The sequence below is a fragment of the Salvelinus fontinalis genome, chromosome 2 (assembly GCF_029448725.1).
Source record: "Salvelinus fontinalis isolate EN_2023a chromosome 2, ASM2944872v1, whole genome shotgun sequence".
NCBI classification, from domain to species: Eukaryota; Metazoa; Chordata; class Actinopteri; order Salmoniformes; family Salmonidae; genus Salvelinus; species Salvelinus fontinalis.
In genome coordinates, this window is record NC_074666.1 from 52,469,427 (window position 1) to 52,492,169 (window position 22,743).

At 44.4% G+C, this 22,743-nt stretch overlaps 1 protein-coding gene across 1 annotated transcript in view; it reads right to left on the reverse strand.

Moving 5' to 3' along the window:
- Nucleotides 1-1,108: 1,108 nt before the first annotated feature.
- LOC129820968 (solute carrier family 22 member 4-like) overlaps nucleotides 1,109-22,743 on the reverse strand; it is a 33,541-nt gene continuing 11,906 nt past the window's right edge. The window contains exons 2-10 of the mRNA XM_055878146.1: nucleotides 13,184-13,287; nucleotides 12,942-13,096; nucleotides 12,686-12,857; nucleotides 12,408-12,534; nucleotides 2,164-2,264; nucleotides 1,848-2,062; nucleotides 1,573-1,755; nucleotides 1,283-1,418; nucleotides 1,109-1,192 (exon numbers count right to left, since the gene is read on the reverse strand). Of these exons, the coding sequence (XP_055734121.1) occupies nucleotides 1,117-1,192; nucleotides 1,283-1,418; nucleotides 1,573-1,755; nucleotides 1,848-2,062; nucleotides 2,164-2,264; nucleotides 12,408-12,534; nucleotides 12,686-12,857; nucleotides 12,942-13,096; nucleotides 13,184-13,287 (1,269 nt within the window). The 3' untranslated portion in view covers nucleotides 1,109-1,116. The remainder of the gene's footprint in view (nucleotides 1,193-1,282; nucleotides 1,419-1,572; nucleotides 1,756-1,847; nucleotides 2,063-2,163; nucleotides 2,265-12,407; nucleotides 12,535-12,685; nucleotides 12,858-12,941; nucleotides 13,097-13,183; nucleotides 13,288-22,743) is intronic.

Here is a 22,743-nt window from a genome sequence, read left to right on the forward strand (position 1 = left end):
CCTGGCCAAACTGAGCAATCAGGGGAGAAGGACCTTGGTCAAGGAGGTGACCAAGAACCTGAAGACCACTCTGACAGAGCTCCAGAGTGCCTCTGTGGAGATGGGAGAAACTTCCAGAAGGACAATCATCTCTACAGCATTCCACCAATCAGGCTTTTATGGTAGAGTGGCCAGAGGGAAACCACTCCTCAGTAAAAGGCACATGACAGCCCACTTGGAGTTTGCCAAAAGGCACCTAAAGAACTCTCAGACCAAACAAGATTATCTGGTCTGAGGAAACCAAGATTGAGCTCTTTGGCCTGAATGCCTAAAGTCACGTCTGGAGGATACCTGGCACCATTCCTACGGTGAAGCATAGTGGTGGCACCATCATGTTGTGGGGATGTTTTTCAGCGGCAGGGACTGGACGACTAGTCAGGATTAAAGGGAAAGATGAACAGAGCAAAGTACAGACAGATTCTTGATGATAACCTTTACCAGAGCGCTCAGGACCTCAGACTGGGGCGAATGTTCACCTTCCAACAGGACAATGACCCTAAGCACACAGCCAAGATAACGCAGGAGTGGCTTCGGAACAAGTCTCGGAATGACCTTGAGTGGCCCAGCCAGAGCCCGGACTTGAACCCGATCGAACATCTCTGGATGTCTGTGCAGCGACGCTCAACCTGACAGATCTTGAGAGGATCTGTAGAGAAGAATGGGAGAAACTCCCCAAATACAGGTGTGCCAAGATTGTAGTATCATATCCAGGAAGACTCACGTCTGTAATCGCTGCCAAAGGTGCTTGAACATAGTACTGTGTAAAGGTTCTGAATACTTATGTAGATATCATATTTCAGTATATGTTGATATCTTTTTGAACAACAACAAAAAAACTGTTTTTGCTTTGTCATTATGGGGTGTTGTGTGTTGATTGATGAGGGGAAAAAACAATTGAATCAATTTTAGAATAAGGCTGTAATGTAGCAAAATGTGGAAAAGTCAAGGGGTCTGAATACTTTCCGAATGCACTGTACAATTTCATAAAGAAAAAGATAGCTAATAATTACAAACCAGAATTCTGTTTTGTAGTTTTAATACACCACAAGAGAAAAAAATTCTATAGTAGAACAAGATTCACAATTTAGACTCCTTCCGAAACTCAGATTTGCTATCAATGTTTTTGGTGTCTTGGTCTGTGTTGCATCGACACCTGTAGAAAAGACAAAAACACGTATTTGAAACAATTCTTCATTCATATATATACGGATGGACATAAAGAAGGACGGACAGTCAAACTCACCCTTTGATTTGTTGCATCTGTGAGATGGTTTCTGGCAACACCCTCCCGTAACTCTCAGGTAAAATGAAGCAGAACAGACCCCCAAATATTGCCAGGCTACCAATCAATATGTATGGAAGGTACTTGTAGTAATTTCCTGCAACAAAAAAAATTTAAGACGTTTTCAGTACCAAGGGAGGGGTCTGAATATCAGCAAAGGAAATTCACAGTGAGAGACATTGTCAATTTACGTCCACTCAATCTTGTTCATCTCCACTGAACAAAGAAAGGGACCGTGAGTCAGGTCTTACCGAGGTAGATGATGAAGGGGGAGAGGATGGTGACTATGCGTGCTGCCATGGAGCACGTCCCCATAGCCATGTTCCTAACCACGGTGGGGAAGAGCTCCGACGTGACGGCGTACACCACACAGAATGCTGTGGTGATGGCAAACTTCCCTACCATTTCCAGAAAGATGGCCACTCCTGGGAGATCTGAAACATAGAGAGACAGCCAGGTGTAAATTGGGTGATGTCTATAAATATCTGTCAATGAGACTCCCTCTGAGACTGTCAATTAATTTTACCTGTTGGGACAATGTTAATGAAGAGAATAACAGTGCCACCTAGGAAGAGAGTGGAGGACTGGCATAAGTGTCTGGAACAGTATCTGAGCAGCACCAGGGCGATGAAATAGGCTGGCACTTCTACAACTCCAGACAGGAAGCAGTTGATATAGGGATTTCCATTGAGGTTGGTGGTGTTCAAAATCAGGGCAAAGTAACCACAGGAGATTATCATCCTGCAAAAAGAAGGGAAATCAAAGATACAGATCCTACTGAGCATGATGAACAGGCACAAACAAAGTCACATTCAGAGTCATTGAGATTGTTTAGGACTTACCACAGAAGGGAACACAGAACTGTGACTGAGAGCATGTTGCTGTTCCTCATGACATCCAGAATGTTGTGTTTCATGTCCTTCATGGCCAGAGCATCTTCTACCTGGTGATATGTGGGTAAGTCATCATCAGGATACATAATTTAGAAAAGCAAAAAGCATAATGGTCGACATTTGTTAAGAGTAAATTCATACCCAGCCATCCCGTTTCTCAAGATGTCTTGAGTCATCTTAAAACACATTTCTAAGACTTGTCTTGAGACACGGATTGTGTCTTTAGACCCACCATAACATTTTGTGCCATGTCATGAAGACATGCAATGGAAAGCGTTTGACAACATTTTAACACACATACATACATACATACATACATACATACATACATACATACATACATACATACATACATACATACATACATACATATACAGTTGAAGTCAGAAGTTTACATACATCTTAGCCAAATACATTAAAACTCAGTTTCACAATTCCTGACATTTAATCCAAGTAAAAAATAATTTGTCTTAGGTCAGTTAGGATCACCACTATATTTTAAGAATGTGAAATGAAGAATGAAAAATTATTATTTTACTTTTATTTCTTTCATCACATTCCCAGTGGGTCAGAAGTTTACATACACTCAATTAGTATTTGATAGCATTGCCTTTAAATTGTTTAACTTGGGTCAAACATTTTGGGTAGCCTTCCACAAGCTTCCAACAATAAGTTGGGTGAATTTTGGCCCATTCCTCCTGACAGAGCTGGTGTAACTGAGTCAGGTTTGTAGGCCTCCTTGCTCGCACACGCTTTTTCAATTTCTGCCCACAAATTTTCTAGTGGATTGAGGTCAAGGCTTAGTGATGGCCACTCCAATACCTTGCCTTTGTTGTCCTTAAGCCATTTTGCCACAACTTTGGCAATATTCTTGGGGTCATTGTCCATTTGGAAGACCGATTTGCGAACAAGCTTTAACTTCCTGACTGATGTCTTGAGATGTTGCTTCAATATATCCACACAATTTTCCTGCCCCATGATGCCATCTGTTTTGTGAAGTGCACCAGTCCCTCCTGCAGCAAAGCACCCCACAACATGATGCTGCCACCCCTGTGCTTCACGGTTTGGATGGTGTTCTTCGGCTTGCAAGCGTTCCCCTTTTTCCTCCAAACATAACGATGGTCATTATGGCCAAACAATAGTCTGGATTATGGCGGTTATGGAGCAGTGGCTTCTTCCTTGCTGAGCGGCCTTTCAGGTAATGTCGATATAGGACTCGTTTTACTGTGGATATAGATACTTTTGTACCTGTTTCCTCCAGCATCTTCACAAAGTCATTTGCTGTTGTTCTGGGATTGATTTTCACTTTTCGCACCAAAGTACGTTCATTTCCTGGAGACAGAACGCGTCCCATGGTGTTTATACTTGCGTACTATTGTTTGTACAGATGAACATGGTACCTTCAGGCATTTGGAAATTGCTCCCAAGGATGAACCAGACTTGTGCAGGTCTACAATCTTTTTCTGAGGTCTTGGCTGATTTCTTTTGATTTTCCCATGATGTCAAGCAAAGAGGCACTGAGTTTGAAGGTAGGCCTTGAAGTACATCCACAGGTCCACCTCCAATTGACTCAAATTACGTCAATTAGCCTATCAGAAGCTTCTAAAGCCATGGCATCATTTTCTGGAATTTTCCAAGCTGTTTAATGGCACATACAACAGTGTATGTAAACTTCTGACCCGATGGAATTGTGATACAGTGAATTATAAGATAAATAATCTGTCTGTAAACAATTGTTGGAAAAATGACTCGTGTCATGCACAAAGTAGATGTCCTAACCGACTTGCCAAAACTATAGTTTGTTAACAAGACGTTTGTGGAGTGGTTGAAAAACGAGTTTTAATGACTCCAACCTAAGTGTATGTAAACTTCTGACTTCAACAGTGTATATATATATACACACTGAGTGTCGAAGCAGTAGATGCTTCTTCCTAATATTGAGTTGCACCCCCTTTTGCCCTCAGAATAGCCTCAATTCGTCGTGGCATGGACTCTTCAAGGAGTCGAAAGCTTTACACCGGGATGTTGACTCCAATGCTTCCCACAGTTGTGTCAAGTTGGCTTGGTGTTTTTTATTTTGCTTTACATACTTTAATGTCCCCATGGGGAAATGTTGTTGCAGTATCATGTACATGTTTGAAGTGGAGTTTAAATACAATATAAAATGAATTGACAATACAAATTCATAACTGTAACATACAGTACATACCAATGAAAGGGACTAGCCTGTTGGGCTTACTTGGTGGATTTGAACTTCAGCCCGAGCTGTTTAGGAGGGATATCACACCTGGTACAAATGATTGCCTAGTTTTTTTTTCCTGTCGGGGAGTGGGAGGGGTGCCCTATACCTGCACCCAGAGGGGAGTAGTTTAAAGTCCAGGTACAGGGGGTGGTTTGGGTCTAAAAGGATTGTGTGAGCCTTGCTGAGGGCCCTGACCTTAAAGATATTATCCAAGCCTCTCAGTTTGACTCCAAGTACCTTGCTTGCTGTAGGAATAACCATTCTCAGCATATTTTCCTGGCTGACAGTGGCATTGCCAAACCAACGAACAATATAAACAGTTTAAATGCTCTGAAAGATTCGTAGAACAGAGTCACTGTAGTACAGTCAACTTTAAAAGATCCCAGCTTTTCGAGGAAGTACAGTGTCTGCTGACTCTTTTTGTAGATCAGGTCTGTGTATCTACTTCACTGAAGCTTATTGTCCAAGAGGACACCCAGATATTTGTATCCCTCTACAATCTCTATGATCTGACCTCTGATAGAGTAGATGTTGCAGATGTGGGTGTTGTTCGCTTCCTGAAGTCTATGCACATCTCTTTGGTCTTGTTGGTATTGAGGACCAAGTGTGATTCATCACACCACTCTACAAAGTCCGTTGAGCTTAAATAAAAACAGCAACGTTGCAGTTCTTGAAACAAACTGGTACCCCTGGCACATACCACCTTACCCCGTTCAAAGGCACTTACATTTTTATTTATTTCACCTTTATTTAACCAGGTAGAACAGTTGAGAACAAGTTCTCATTTACAACTGCGACCTGGCCAAGATAAAGCTAAGCAGTGCGACAAAAACAACAACACAGAGTTACACATGGGATAAACAAACGTACAGTCAAAAACACAATAGAAAAATCTATGTACGGTGTGTGAAAATGTAGTAAGGTTAGGGAGGTAAGGCAATAAATAGGCCATAGTGGCGAAATAATTACAATTTAGCATTAACACTGGAGTGATAGATGTGCAGATGATGATGTGCAAGTAGAGATACTGGGGTGGAAAAGAGCAACAAAAAAAACAATATGGTGATGAGGAAGTTGGGTGTGCTATTTACAAATGGGCTGTGTACAGGTATAGTGATCGGTAAACTGCTCTGACAGCTGATGCTTAAAGTTAGTGAGGGAGATATAAGTCTCCAGCTTCAGTGATTTTTCAATTCGTTCCAGTCATTGGCAGCAGAGAACTGGAAGGAAAGATGGCCAAAGGAGGTGTTGGCTTTGGGGATGACCATTGAAGTATACCTGCTGGAGCGCGTGCTACAGGTGGGTGTTGCTATGGTGTTCAGTGAGCTGAGATAAGGCAGGGCTTTACCTAGCAAAGACTTATAGATGACCTGGAGCCAGTGGGTTTGGCGACGAATATGTAGCAAGGGCCAACCAACGAGAGCATACAGGTCGCAGTGGTGGGTAGTATATGGGGCTTTGGTGACAAAACGGATGGCACTGTGATAGACTATATCCAATTTGCTGAGTAGAGTGTTGGAGGCTATTTTGTAAATGACATCGCCAAAGTCAAGGATCGGTAGGATAGTCAGTTTTACGAGGGTATGTTTGGCAGCATGAGTGAAGGAGGCTTTGTTGCGGAATAGGAAGCTGATTCTAGATTTTGGATTGGAGATGCTTAATATGAGTCTGGAAGGAGAGTTTACAGTCTAACCAGACACCTAGGTATTTGTAATTGTCCACATATTCTAAGTCAGAACCGTCCAGAGTAGTGATGCTAGGAGGGCGGGCAGGTGCGGGCAGCAATCGGTTGAAGAGCATGCATTTAGTTTTACTTGCATTTAAGAGCAGTTGGAGGCCACGGAAGGAGTGTTGTATGGCATTGAAGCTCATTTGGAGGTTTGTTAACACTGTGTCCAAGGAAGGGCCAGATGTATACAGAATGGTGTCATCTACGTAGAGGTGGATCAGAGAATCACCAACAGCAAGAGCGACATCATTGATATATACAGAAAAAAGAGTAGGTCCAAGAATTGAACCCTGTGGCACCCCCATAGAGACTGCCAGAGGTCCGGACAACAGGCTCTCCGATTTGCCACACTGAACTCTATCTGAGAAAGAGTTGGTAAACCAGGCGAGGCAGTCATTTTGGGTTGCCCATTCACCTTCTGAATGGCACAAATACACAATCCATGTCTCAATTGTCTCAAGGCTTAAAAATCCTTCTTAAACCCGTCTCCTCCCCTTCATCTACACTGAATGAAGTGGATTTAACAAGTGACTTTAATGAGGGATCATAGCTTTCACCTGGATTCACCATGTCATGGAAAGAGCAGCGGTTCTTAATGTTTTGTACAATCAGTATGTATCTATTTTTATAATGATAATAACAAGATTAAAAAAAAAAAAAAAAAAAAAAAATGTGTTCTTTTTAAAAATTTTACGCCCTTTTCTTCCCAATTTTCGTGGTATCCAATCGCTAGTAATTACTATCTTGTCTCATCGCTACAACTCCCGTACGGGCTCGGGAGAGACGAAGGTCGAAAGCCATGCGTCCTCCGAGGCACAACTCAACCAAGCCGCACTGCTTCTTTAACACAGCGCGCCTCCAACCCGGAAGCCAGCCGCACCAATGTGTCGGAGGAAACACCGTGCACCTGGCCCCCTTGGTTAGCGAGCACTGCGCCCAGCCCGCCACAGGAGTCGCTGGAGCGCGATGAGACAAGGAAATCCCTACCGGCCAAACCCTCCCTAACCCGGACGACGCTAGCCCAATTGTGCGTCGCCCCACGGACCTCCCGGTCGCGGCCGGCTGCGACAGAGCCTGGGGGCGAACCCAGAGACTCTGGTGGCGCAGTTAGCACTGCGATGCAGTGCCCTAGACCACTGTGCCACCCGGGAGGCCCAAAAAGAACACATTTTTATTAAAACAAATACATTTATGAAAAAACCCTGATTGAGAATTTGTATATTGATATTGAATAAAGCAGTGTTTCCCAAACTAGGTCCTCGGGACCCCAAGGGGTGTACATTTTGGTGTTTGCCCCAGCACTACACAGCTGACTCCAATAATCAACTAAGCACTGATAAGAAGCCTATTTTATGACGTTTCCACTGGATCAGAGCATGCCATTTTCCCCTTTCACGCTGAGTGGCTATCAAAAGGGAGAGAGCTGGAAAGATTGTTCTAATACATTGAGGAATTATTGTAATTCGCAACATTGTTTTTAGATGTGGGGGGACATACAATTTTACCTGACTGCTCAGAGGCATCCGCATGATCCAAAAGCACTGCGTTGCCTCGTTTTGTATCACATTCAAATGATACAACTGTTGGGGACAAAAATGCATTTTCAGATTGTGGGGAGGACATGTCACCCCTGCCCCCAGTAAAAGTTGCGCCCCTGGTAAAAACACACTTTGTTTGCTTGCTGTTTGAGGTGAAGAAAACCTTACCTTGAGAAGCTCCACAGGTCATTAGTGGTGGTGCGTTAAGCCAATCAGAAATACTATCAGATCCCCAAATGGGTACATGTATATATGCCTAAATTTGCCCATGGGCCAGGTACTGTAGCCTATAGGCCTAGTTCTATGCGTCTGTGTTTCTCAACATTGACAGGAGCGCTCCAAACAAAGACAATGACTAAATTGACAGAACTCGTAAATGGAATGAAATAAACCAAAACTTTCTCACAAGTGTAACATAGTTTGTGCACTCTGCAAACAATGTGTCCACTCCGACAATGAGAACAGGAAGACTGGAATAATAATATTGAACGCATTGAAACTAAACCGTAACCAAAGTAAGAAACATTGTAGACTAGAAATTATATGAATTAACTGTGAATGTACTACTGGTGATATAGAGTATGTCATGGGGAATTGATAGACACTAACAATCAAATGCAAACAATTCACACAATGCAGTTATGAAACAATGAATGTGCACAGATTGGCGGGAGAGCGCGCATTCTGGAGAGAGAAGTGCATTGTGCATCTGGATGTATGGTCAATCTGACGTCTGCATTGGCCATGCTGCATTTAGGGTGATATGGCCTCATTAGAAGTCAGGGCAAGAATTGAAAATCAGAGGCAAGGTTGAATTATTGCTGTCCATCAATGATTCCCAACCAAATTTAATGGGCAGATGACAGACCTGAGCCAAACCATCCGAGAAGAGCTACGAGGACTCCGAACCTCAGCGAGATCGAGCTGTGAGTGTAGAGCCAGTGGGCATATGAATGAGGAAAGTGTCAATAAAGCAACTGAGCAGCCTTTAAACTACTAAGCCCAGCCACCACGGGCCAGGTGACTGGAGAAGGCTTGAAGGGCCCAAGCAAGACTGTACCTACAGGCCAAGTTTGGTAGGCACATGCCCTGAAGTTGAACTCATTCAAATGGAAGAAATGTGAACCTTTTAATCAATACTTGTTCTAAACTTACCCTGATGACAGAAGCTTGTTTTAACACCCTCACAGGAGATTGGCCCCAAGGAGGACCTTGAACGTTGAGTGCAGAAAATGGTTTGCAAATCCCCTATGTATAGGGTATGTGCTGGCAGAGGTAAAGGTGGGGACCTTGGTGTTGAGGAACAGAGAAATTGATTAAATTCATAACCCTGGAAAACTACCCATATTATGAATGAATGTCAATGGATTGTGTTGGGATGCTCTGGTACCTCTCATTTGTCAAACAGAACCAACCATGGTGAACATTGTCCAAATGGGCCAGGACCCTGAGCAATGGGAGGAGCGACAAGAACGAGATCCCACCCTCAGATGTCTACACCCATATTTTGCCCAAGAGGCAAGACCTGCCGGTGAAGAAAATAACTGGGAGACTGCAGCTGTGCGCCGCCTCCTATTGGAGTGGGCTAGTCTAGAGCTCAAAGATGGGATACTCACTTGTCGGGTTTTCGACCCAGAAAAGCATCAGTATGCAGGCAAATCCATGGAAGAAATGGCCATGTTGGAATGGCCAAGATGCTGTTGGCCCTCAGTCGACGCTGCTACTGATCCCAGATGGAAAAGGATCTATGGGTGTGGCCCTCAGCATGTAGAAGATGTGTGCGGCAGAAGACACTCCCTGAAGGCAGGTCATCTTGCAAGAAGGGACGCAAACCCTACCACAACACAGAAAAGGAAAGGGCAGTCGAGGTGGGTGTAACATCTTAACCTGAACATGTGTGCAATAAAACTTTTCATACGTCCATAGAAGACCTGGTGAGTCTACCCCCTGAAAAATCTACCTCTGCCTGTGGAAAAGTGGGGAAGGATGCCCAGAGGAAGACTAAGCCAGTGTGCTCTGAAGGGAAATATGGTAAAATCTGGAACAGAGGAAGGTACTCCAGAGCATGCCCCTGACGAGAGACCCCGGTGGAGAACCAGGGGCAGACAGATGTCTAACGCCCCAGACGGTCACCAAGGAGGAACATGGGAAGACACCTGGGAACATGGGAAGAACATGGGAAGACAAGTTATCCTATACGAGCGTATGTGCCGAATACATTAAGATGTTACAGGTGTCAAGCGTATGAGCATGTGGCAGCAGTGTGTAGGAGGGAGGGTCCAAGGTGTGAGAAATGTGCAGAAGGGCATGCGACAAAGGAATGTGTAGCATTGGAGAAAGTAGTGGAATGTGTTAATTGTAGTCGGTGCCCATGGGGCTGGGGATCAGAAATGTCTCGTGCGAGAGAGGCAGGTGGAGGTTTCCAGGGTTAGAGTAGAGCAGAAGTTGTCATATGCTGAGGCAGTGAAGAAAGTAGAGGAAGGTGGGTTAAAGGGAGGATCTTAGAAACTGGAAAAGGGGCGGGGCTCTGGCCCACATCATCGATGGAAAACACAGACTGGAGTAACAGGGACGTTCACAGTTGAACTATTTTCCATTGGACTGGATTTTAATGAATGGATTTCTCATTTTAATGAGTAGACTGGTTTATTGTAACCATATATGCAAAGTTAAACGTGTGGCATTGTACTGCACATCATTTATTTGTGCTACAGGCCTAACCCACAGGGGGTGGATCTGGAATGGACAAAGCAGAAGGAAAACCATGAATGGATTTCCCCACCCCCTAAACTGGAGAAAGACGCTTTTTTTCTTTTTGTGGAATAAAATTCCACTTTCGGCCATTAGTGGGTGGCCTAAATTTGTACCTACCTCTGTTCCCCCCCAAAATCTAGACTGTTTGTTGAAGCTCTGCCTCCTTGTGTTATTGGTCACTGATGTGGTTCCCAACTGGCCACTCTGATTGAACCTGAATCTAAAGAGTCCTGGTGCGCAAACTTTCCACCAGGTGGCAGTGTCGGTTACTTTATGACACATTCATGGGTCACTACAGAGGAGGTTTGGGTCCTGCCTCAAAGGGAATACCCTGCCGTCTCCTTGTGAGCATTAAAAGTCCTGGTACCCTTCGTCAGCTCATACAGTATCTGTGTGAAGGTGGATTCAGTGCTCTCGTCTGCATTAAAAACAAATATCAATCCAGGTTGAATGTGACAGCAGAGATGAGGTGCGTACTGTCGACCACGCCCCCTTACTTTGAGAAACTCCGACCCGACATGCATCAAACACACCCATCTCATTAGTGGTGGTGAGACAAGAGACATTATGTCAGATTAATTTGCAATTGACTGTCTTAGCCCCAAATTAAAAGTATGTGATAGTGAGTTGAGAAGACAGAAATACTGTTTTTTCAATTGACTGCCATAGCCCTAAATAAAAAATGTAACTGAGTTAGTGTCTTAATGTCTTATTTCTAAGATGTCTTATATATTTAAGACATTTTGATTTATCTAACCTTTATATTGACAGGGAGTCAATGCTGAGACCAAGGTCTCTGTTCCAGATAAGCCCTGTATAGCACCGCAATACACATAGAAATACAATGTACACATTAAACTACACATTCATATACACAAAATACATGGGTACAAAAAAAAATGTTGTTTAGTTACGAGAACCAAGCTATCATAAGTGCTTTATATAGGCCTATTATGCATTTTGTATAAACAAATAGAATATTCTATAATTGTGGTAAAGCAAAGGTAAACTATTCTACACACAATATACAAAAAGCAAAACACAATCATAAAAAAAACAGACACATTCTTCAAGATAAAAGGTCCCCCAACAGCTTTCTGAAATGCCCTAGAGGCACCAATTCCTAACATGTTTAAGAACGTTGGAGATCATTCCACACATGATGCAAAAAAAATAACTAAGAGCAGATATACCAAACTCATTGGAAATCAAAGAGGATCTCCAGAGTTAGTCATCCCTGAGACCGGGACTGGTATCCTGTACAGAACGTCTTTAAGTTTAACAATGAAGAAAGTTAAGGCAGAAGTTTATGCAGGAGGGCTTCATAAACAAAAACAGTTTGATGCATCAGTCTATGAGACTTCAAAATGGGCCAGCCAACATATCGCTCGTAATAAAGCGCAGTGCACTATGATACACTGCGTACAATGTCTTCGATACAGTGGCAGCTGCATTCATACGTCTCAAGACATGTCTTAATAAGACATCGCAAGAGATGGTGATGGCTGGGAAGGTTGCCCCTGTATTCTATTACCTGCATATCCTTTATCTCCATGAGCACCATCTAGTCCACCATCTATCTCACTTTTGTTATTCTGCAGTGATTCACTGCATTGGTTAAAACACATCAGAAACCTTAACTAGAGAATTCTGATGAATGACCTGGATTACGCCATAAAACAGGAAGGAATGCATTAGTCTCTCAAGTGATTTACCATTGGTTGATGTACTTCATTCAGGTTATGTACTGCAGCAAAATGGACTGTGACTTAAACTGGATTAGTACCTAAAACATCTATTTTACATCAGATTCAAAGACATAGACACTTTTGTAATTCTTCTGTGGAGGGTTTTTGTTACTCCATATCCTTAGGAAGTGCATTTTATGAAACGACGTAAGCTAAACTGTAGCTAAGCTAAGCTAGCTCACCTCTGAGGGAGTGAAGATGACCTCTGGTGTTTCAACTCTGTTCCTCCTGGCAGCATCTCTCAGTATGGCCTCAGCCTCCTCAACTCTTCCCTGAGAGAGCAGCCATCTGGGAGACTCTGGGATGACCCTATACCATACACAGTCATAAAAAACTTAACTGAAGCCCTTTGTGCAATCAAGCTAATGAAGTATGCAAGAAGTAATGCACCTTGTTAAAAGAAGAGGCCACAGATCATTGACTCAGTAGAAGGGTTTTGCGGGAAAAACATTGTGCTTACCACCATAGGGGGATGTATATGAGTCCAGAGCCTGCCATGGGCACCAGCAACCACCTCCAGTCACGGATGAAGTATGCCACAGGTGGCATTAGCATGTAGCCGATCGCAGAGCTTAGGAACACTCCAAGAGAGGAGAATACCACACGAACTCCAGGGCTCAGTATTTCTGTCCCTAGGACCAGATATGCAAGTTAAGTAAATTTACCAAATGCATAAGAGATACTGTAGTTACAAGGAATGCTTATTTTCAACCTACCAAGAACATACGCTATGACATAGTTGGAGACTGATCCAGCGCCAACAAAGAAGAAAATAATACTGAATGCCTCCCAGTTTGGGGAGAATATTTGTGCGAATGTGGCCACAATCTGGATTACTATTGTAGTGAAGAGTGCTGGCTTTCTTCCAAACCTGTTGATGAAAAAGAACACAAGGTCACGCCTCACATGATTCTCCATTAGCACTGAGGGTCACAGTATGACAGGATACAGTACTGACCTGTCGGACATCTGGCCAGAGATGAATGTTCCCACCAGCGCACCAAAGTAGTGAATTGATGTGGTCAAAGGAACTTTGTACGCGTTATCACACACCACATCCCACTGCAAAATACACATATTTCCTAATTTACACAAATGTATTTTCTCTACTCTTTACAAAAAGTGAAACTGCAGTTATAGTGCAGTAACTTTTATTCTGAATTCCAGTAATTGTTGTATGCTGTAACTGCAAAATAACCACAGTAGAATTGCAAAATGATGACAAGACAACATAGTAACACAGCAGTTAGTTTCTGGATGCAGTAATTGCAGTACAACTGGAACATACACTGCCTGTCGTGTTGTATAAATGATTAGGAGACAGGCGCAGAAATTCCTAATAGGGGGGTTTAATACTCCACCCAAAATATACAACATGCCATGAAAGGGACGGGACGGGACGAAGCCCAATAAACGCGGTGCAGGTTGATCAGGGCCAGTTGCAGCTACTGAAGTTGCGTAGTTGCAGCTGCCGAAGTTGTGTCAGCGTCAGAGAGGCCAGTTGCAGCTGTCGAAGTTGCGGAGGGGTCGGACGGGCCAGTTGCAGTGGAATGTTACGGATTACCCCAGTACTGCTGCTCATTCCATGCACTAGTTCCGGAGGTCTACGTCACCGGCCTTGGGGATGACCACATGGTGTGGTGCGGGTCGGTCAGGGTGCCGAAGGTGAAAATCCCTGGTCAGCGAAGTGTCCAGGATGTCCACTGCAGGAACCCAGCACTGCTCCTCTGGGCCGTACCCCTCCCCTGACGGGCTGCACCAGCAGCGGGACGACACCGGTCTCGAGGACGACCACAGGAACGTGGTGCGTGTTGGTCAGGGCCAGTTGCAAATGCCGAAGTTGCGTACGCATTGGATGGGCCAGTTGTAGCTGCCAAAGTTACGGCGTCATCGGACTGGCCAGTTGCAGCTGCCGAAGTTGTGGCGGTGTCGAACGGGCCAGTTGCAGCGGATTCGGAGGGGCCAGTTACAGCTACCGAAGTTGCGGCAGCTTCGGATGGGCCAATTGCAGCTGCCGAAGTTGCGGCGGCGTCGGATGGGCCAGTTCCAGCTGTCTTCATTTAGGGTCGGTTAACCTTTCAGTGATACCCATCCCGGATCCGGGAGCATCCTCATCAAAAAAGCTGACTAGCATAGCCTAGCCTAACGGGACAGGGATATCATATAATATAATTTTCATGAAATCACAAGTCCAATACAGCAAATGAAAGATAAACATCTTGTGAATCCAGCCATCATTTCCGATTTTTAAAATGTTTTACAGCGAAAACACAATATGTATTTATATTAGCTAACCACAATAGCCAAAGACTCAACCGCATATTTTCACCATGTTTCTACCGCATAGGTAGCTATCACAAAACCGACAAAATAGAGATATAATTAGTCACTAACCAAGAAACAACTTCATCAGATGACAGTCTTATAACATGTTATACAATACATGTATGTTTTGTTCGAAAAATTTGCATATTTGAGGTATAAATCATAGTTTTACATTGCAGCTACCATCACAAATAGCACCGAAGCAGCCAGAATAATTACAGAGAGCAACGTGAAATACATAAATACTCCTCATAAAACATTTATGAAAAATACATGGTGTACAGGAAATGAAAGATAAACATCTTGTGAATCCAGCCAATATTTCCGATTTTTTTAAGTGTTTTACAGCGAAAACACAATATAGAATTATATTAGCTTACCACAATAGCCAAACACACAAATGCATTTATTCACCGCAAAAGGTAGCTATCGCAAAAACCAGTAAAAGATATAAAATTAATCACTAACCTTGAACAACTTCATCAGATGACAGTCTTATAACATCAGGTTATACAATACACTTATGTTTTGTTCGAAAATGTGCATATTTAGCTGCAAACCGTGGTTATACATTGTGAATATGTAGCAACATTTCCCCAGAATGTCCGGAGCTATTTTGGACACTCACCTAATCTGACCAAAGAACTCATCATAAACTTTACATAAAAATACTTGTTGTATGGCAAATGAAAGATACACTGGTTCTTAATGCAACCGCCGTGTTAGATTTTTAAAAATAACTTTACCATAACATACAGCTTGCGTTATTACGAGACAGCGCTCACCAAAACGGCGAAGAATAGGAATCAACATTTTCCACAGAAATAACATCAGAAATTGTTCTTACTTTTGCTGAGCTTCCATCAGAATCTTGTACAAGGAGTCCTTGGTCCAGAATAAATCGTTGTTTGGTTTTAGAATGTCCTTTTCTTCTGTTGAATTCGCGCCACAATGCTAGCCAAGGTTTGATAACGTTCCCACCCTCTCTTGACGCAAAGAATGGAAAACTCCAAAAGTCCCAATAAACGTTGAATAAACTGATAAAACTCAGTTGAAAAAACCTACTTTACGATGTTATTATCACATGTATCAAATAAAATCAGAGCCGGAGATATTCGCCGTGTAAACCGAAAGCTTTTCAGAAGCTAATGTCGAGCTCCGCCTCGCGTCTTGGTAGACAAAGGAAATTCCTGACCTGCCACTCCAAAAGCTGTCATTCGACCTCAGATCAAGCTAGACACCCCATTCCACCTTCCACTGCCTGTTGACATCTAGTGGAAGGCGTATGAAGTGCATGTATATCGATAACTATAAGCCAGTTGAATAGGCAGGCCCTGAAACAGAGCCCCATTTTCAGAATTTTCCCTTCCTGTCTGGAAGTTTGCTGCCAAATTAGTTCTGTTTTACTCACAGATATAATTCAAACAGTTTTAGAAACTTGAGTGTTTTCTATCCAATAGTAATAATAATATGCATATTGTATGATCTAAAATAGAGTACGAGGCCGTTTAAATTGGGCACGATTTTTTCCAAAGTGAAAACAGCGCCCCCCTATTGACAATAAGTTTTAAGCTGTCACATTGTATAAATGATTGGAGACAGGCGCGGGAATTCGTAATAGTGTTTTGGGGGGGAAACTGAGTAATTGACTTGAAAAAGTATGTTTATAACTTTATGTTTATAACTTTATAAGTGGCCGAGCAGTTGTGATTAACGTGTTATGGGTTAGATGGAATGATCTTTGCTCCCGAGTGGAGCAGCGGTCTAAGGCAGTGCATCTCAGTGCTAGAGGCGTCACTACAGACACCATGGTTTGAATCCAGGCTGTATCACATCCGGCCGTGATTGGAAGTCCCATAGGGCGGCGCACAATTGGCCCAGCGCCGTCCTGGTTTGACCGGTGTAGGCCTTCATTGTACGTAAGAATTTGTTCTTAAGTGATTTTTTTCCGTGTGCGAGCATGCGCGTGCTTTCTCTTTCCCATTGTGGTGATACGAGAAACGAAAAAGCATGCTCATGTTTGCATACAGAAAATATCAAAACAAAATGGGCGTAACCTTAAAATATTAATGTAAACACTGTTTCAAATGTCTATATTATAGGTTACACCTCTGATTTCTGGATTGAAGGTATTTTTTGCTAGTTTATTGGTGGTAGCTACAACATTGGAATATTATTTACACTGCTGTCATATTGTCAGTCATGTAGAAGCCAGGAGAGATGTGATCATATGGTTTAAATATCAAATATGTGCGTTGAAATGATTGCATTGTATAGAAACATTGTAAATAACAGAGTACCCATTTTAAATTCAGACAATTATTTTTAATTATCAGTCTCTGTTGCCATTTTGAATTGAATTACAAGCACTTTCTAAACCAGTGCTTTCATCCCTGTGTGTGTCAAGCAGGATCAAGAAATGGATAACCAGGACAAGAGCTTAGATGGAGGTGAAGAGGGAAGCTTCTCGGTTAACGCAGGCAGTTCCAAGTCCACCACTTAACTTCCGTGATGCATTTGCCTGGCTCCACACCCCAGCCTCCAGCCAGAGACTCCTCTAATGGACTGAATGTCACTAAGATTCAGAGTGAGCTCTCCACAGCAGGGACAGCCTCCATTGGACTCTCTATAGAGGAGGCTGAAGTGAAGTTAATGGGCAAGGCCCTGAGAATGCAGAACACACAGAAACAGCAGCAGAATCATCAACAACAACAGCAGCTGTTTGAGAACTTTGCTCTGTTGGAGGAGAGCATTTCAGATTTGAATAGATCCAACACCCCAGGGAGCTCTGTACTTGGATGTTCTAATTACCGTTTCCCTCTGAAAACAGAGGACTTTTCACCAATGGATAAGGACAGGCTTGACATGGGGACAGTCAGCTTTGGACAGTCACTGAAGGACTTGGATGTCAACGAGAGGCTCCTTGGTGACAATACGCTGGACATTCTGCGTGATTTGGACTTGCCTGGCTCTCTGTCTGACCTGAATGAGTTTTACCTGGCTGACAGGGCCGCTTTCCTTTCCTCCCTGTCAGTGGATGATGCCCTGCTCGGTGACGGCAACATGGAAACCAAGCCCATAGTCAGTAGCAGTGGGGGAAACTGTAAAAATTTGAAGGGTGCGGACCAGCATCGGCAGCAACTGGGCCCAGGGATCTCCATGCCTGTCATCAAGACAGAGAAGGACGCTGACACCTCCTTCATCCAGCTTTACACCCCAGGGGTAATCAAGCAGGAGAACGAGCGCCAGAGCTACTGTCAGATATCCAGCCTGGACATACCTGGTACCCACAGCTCGGTGGGCTCCATGAGTGGGCCGAGTTACCACTACGGCGGAAACACACCGACGGCAGTGCGCGTACAACAGGATCAGAAGCCTGTCTTTGGCCTGTATCCGCCACTGCCCTCAGTCAGTGATGGCTGGAACAGAGGCCAGGAATTTGGGGATGGATCAGGGATGTCAACTCCATCCAGCTCATCTTTTCCTGTCAGCTTCAGCAGGTAAGTCACTTATTACACATGGTTTAATGTACTGTGTGCACGTTTGAATGATTTAACATTGCATGATTTATGAATAAGGAATTATTTTAGGATTATAAATAGATTTTTATTTGAACATTCCTGAATCTGAAACATCCTTGCTTTGTTGTTGCTTTGTGAATTTTAAAATGGAAGCACTGTCTGAATGTGTATGGGTGAACCTGTTACATATTTTTTTTATCTGAATTGATCTGGCACACGTCAACCTCTCAATTTGTTGCACTTGCCCTTTTGCAAATGCACTCATTTGTCAATATGAGTCAGAGTAGACGGGGTGCGTTGTCAGCTGGGAGCCATGTTTCCAGATCTGCTTTGGTGCGCTGCCTTGACTCATCAAACCTCCTTCATTACAAACACATGGTCCCCTCTGAGTACTCCTTGCTCCCAAAAGGCGCATACAAATTCCTCAGGAGTTTGACGCTTTCTTCCTTTTCTATCCTTACTGTGGATCAGGAGCAATAATACTAGGGAGAGGAAGGATGTAACAGTACATCACTGCAAATGTGTGGGTTGATTGGCTCTGTGTAGGCTTACAGCAACAGATGCTAGAATTAACGGAGTAACCTGTCATTAAGCCCTTGAGCAAACAAGTGTTTGCTCCAGCTGCTGCTCATTCAGAGATTAAAACAGACACACTACCATAGTTTTGCTGTTAATCCCCATACATCTCTCTCTCATCCAAGGTCACATTGAGGGCTCATTGTACTTTCTCAGCAAAGTGCTTTGGCATCCACCACATCTGACTGAGATATACAGTTGAAGTCGGAAGTTCACGTACACCTTAGCCAAATACATTCAAACTCAGTTTTTCACAATTCCTGACATTTTAATCCTAGTAAAAATTCCCTGTTTTAGGTCAGTTAGGATCACCACTTTATTTTAAGAATGTGAAATGTCAGAATAATAGTAGAGAATGATTTATTTCAGCTTATATTTCTTTCATCACATTCCCAGTGGGTCAGAAGTTTACATACAATCAATTAGTATTTGATAGCATTGCCTTTAAATTGTTTAACTTGGGTCAAATGTTTCAGGTAGCCTTCCACAAGCTTCCCACAATAAATTGGGTGAATTTTGGCCCATTCCTCCTGACAGAGCTGGTGTAACTGAGTCAGGTTTGTAGGTCTCCTTGCTCGCACATGCTTTTTTCAGTTCTGCCCAAGCATTTTCTATGGAATTGAGGCCAGGGATTTGTGATGGCCACTCCAATACCTTGACTTTGTTGTCCTTAAGCCGTTTTGCCACAACTTTGGAAGTATACTTGGGGTCATTGTCCATTTGGAAGACCCATTTGTGAACAAGCTTTAACTTCCTGACTGATGTCTTAAGATGTCGCTTCAATATATCCACACAATTGTCCTGCCTCATGATGCCATCTATTTTGTGAAGTGCACCAGTCCCTCCTGCAGCAAAGCACCCCCACACGATGCTGCCATCTCCGTGCTTCACAGTTGGGATGGTGTTCTTCAGCTTGCAAGCATCCCCCTTTTTCCTCCAAACATAACAATGGTCATTATGGCCAAACAGTTCTATTTTTGTTTCATCAGACCAGAGGACATTTCTCCAAAGAGTACGATCTTTGTCCCCATGTGCAGTTGCAAACCGTAGTCAGGCTTATTTATGGCGGTTTTGGAGCAGTGGCTTCTTCCTTGCTTTCAGGTTATGTCGATATAGAACTCGGTTTTACTGTGGATATAGATATTTTTCTAAAGTTTCCTCCAGCATCTTCACAAGGTCCTTTTGCTGTTGTTCTGGGATTGATTTGCACTTTTCGCACCAAAGTACGTTCATCTCTAGGAGACAGAACGTGTCTCCTTCCTGAGCTGAATGACGGCTGCGTGGTCCCATGGTGTTTATACTTACATACTATTGTTTGTACAGATGAACGATGTACCTTCAGGCATTTGGAAATTGCTCCCAAGGATGAACCAGACTTGTGGAGGTCTACATTTGTTTTCTGAGGTCTTGGCTGATTTCTTTTGATTTTTCCATGATGTCAAGCAAAGAGGCACTGAGTTTGAAGGTAAGCGTTGAAATACATCCACAGGTACACCACCAATTGACTCGAAGTATGTCAATTAGCCTATCAGAAGCTTCTAAAGCCATGACATCATTTCTTGGAATTTTCCAAGCTGTTTAAAGGCACAGTCAACTTAGTGTATGTTAACTTCTGACACAATGGATCATGGGCAGTGTTAGTGGTAGCAGGGTTTACCTTGTTAGCATTGCTGGGATATCCCCTTCTGAAGGCGTTGATGTGGAAACGTGTATGCAGTGCTGATTTACCTCAAGATGAGGTCCAGTTGATTAAGGCCATCGCACATGAACTGTATATCTGGTGGCCATGGAGGGAGAAGGAGGAGAAGGAGGAGACGGTGGCTGAGTTAGGATGATATGGCGTGGGAACACCTTTTGTAAACCTGCAGCCTGAAGAGGAAGTCTGGGTACAAGCATGGGCTGTATAGAGCCTTCATTTTTGTGTAGCCCAGCAGAACAGTATCCCAAAGGCATAAAGTCAGGCTAAGGGAGTGTGGGAATCATCATCTTATCAAACTTCATTTTTTGCCATATATCATTATGCATGGCTTAACGCATTACTAATACTTGTCATGTTTTGTGTTTTTATTTTATTTTGCTTTTCAAGTCTTTTGTTATCACTCTCTTAGGAACCTGAAGCAGGAAGAAAAAGTCAAAAGCTCCAGCTGAAATGTCATTATCAGTTGTATGAAAGGAGGGGAATAAGAGTGTACATCGTGTGATTGTCAAGTGTCAGCAGCGGTTAGGACGGTGTCAGGCGCAGGACACAGAACGGAGTAAAAGACGTACTTTACTCGAAAAGAAACCCCAATAATTTCCACGCAGGGAAAACACACCAGCTCACAGAAGTCTTGAACACTAAACAAAGAACAAACACACACAAAACCATGTGGGAACCAGAGGGTTAAATGGGAAATAAATTATAACGTAATGGGAACCAGGTGTGTACAATCAAGACAAAACATATGGAAAAAGAAACGTAGATCGGTGGCAGTTAGAAAGCCGGTGACGACGACCGCCGAGCACCGCCCGAACAAGGAGAGGCACCAACTTCGGCGGAAGTCGTGACAGTACCCCCCCCCCCCCCACCCCTCTTGACACGCAGCTCCAGCAGTGCGGCCTCGGGACGATCCGGAGGACGAGGCGCAGGGCAATCCGGGTGGAGACGGTGAAATTCCTGCAGTTAGGAAGGGTCCAGGATGTACTCCACCGGCACTCCACCGGCACCCACCCATCATCTCTCCTCCCACTCCACGAGGTACTGAAGGCCCCTCGCCCGATGCCTTGAGTCCGTGATGGCTCGCACAGTATACGCCGGGGCCCCCTCGATGTCCAGAGGGGGCAGAGGAAACTCCCGCACCTCAGACTGCTGGAGCGGACCAGCCACCACCGGCCTGATGAGAGACACATGGAACGAGGGGTTAATACGATAATCAGGGGGAAGCTGTAACATATAACATACCTCGTTCAGTCTCCTCGGGACTTTAAATGGGCCCACAAATCGCGGATCCAGCTTCCGACAGGGCAGGCGAAGGGACAGGTTTCGGGTCGAGAGCCAGACCCGGTCCCCCGGTGCATACACCGGAGCCTCACTGCGGTGGCGGTCGGCGATCGACCTTCTGTCACCTGATGGCCCGTTGCAGGCGCACATGGGCAGCGTCCCATGTCTCCTCCGAGCGCCGAAACCATTCATCCACCGCAGGTGCCTCGATCTGGCTCTGATGCCACGGTGCCAGGACCGGCTGATAATCTAGTACACACTGAAACGGAGACAGGTTAGTGGAGGAGTGGCGGAGTTTTGGGCCATCTCTGCCCAGGGGATGAAAGCCGCCCACTCCCCCGGCCGGTCCTGGCAATAGGACTGCAGAAACTTACCCACATCCTGGTTAACTCTCTCCACCTGCCCATTACTCTCGGGGTGAAACCCTGAGGTCAGGCTGACCGAGACCCCAAGACGTTCCATGAATGCCCTCCAGACCCTCGATGTGAACTGGGGACCCCGATCAGACACTATATCCTCAGGCACCCCGTAGTGCCGGAAGACGTGTGTAAACAGGGCCTCCGCAGTCTGTAGGGCCGTAGGGAGACCGGGCAAAGGAAGGAGATGGCAGAACTTAGAAAACCGAACCACAACGACCAGAATCGTGGTGTTTCCTTGTGACGGAGGAAGATCCGTGACGAAATCCACCGATAGGTGTGACCACGGCCGTTGTGGAACGGGTAGGGGTTGTAATTTCCCTCTGGGCAGGTGTCTAGGTGCCTTGCACTGGACGCACACCGAGCAGGAGGAAACATAAACTCTCACGTCCTTAGCTAAAGTGGGCCACCAGTACTTCCCACTAAGACAGCGCACTGTCCGACCGATGCCAGGATGACCAGAGGCGGGTGACGTGTGGGCCCAACAGATCAATCGATGACGGACATCAGACGGAACGTACAGATGCCCAACTGGACACTGGGTGGGAGTGGGCTCAGCACGTAACGCCCGCTCGATGTCTGCGTCAACCTCCCATACCACCTGTGCCATCAGGCAAGAAGCCGGAAGTATGGGAGTGGGTTCCGTGGACCGCTCCTCTGTGTCATACATCCGGGACAGTGCATCTGCCTTAGCGTTCTG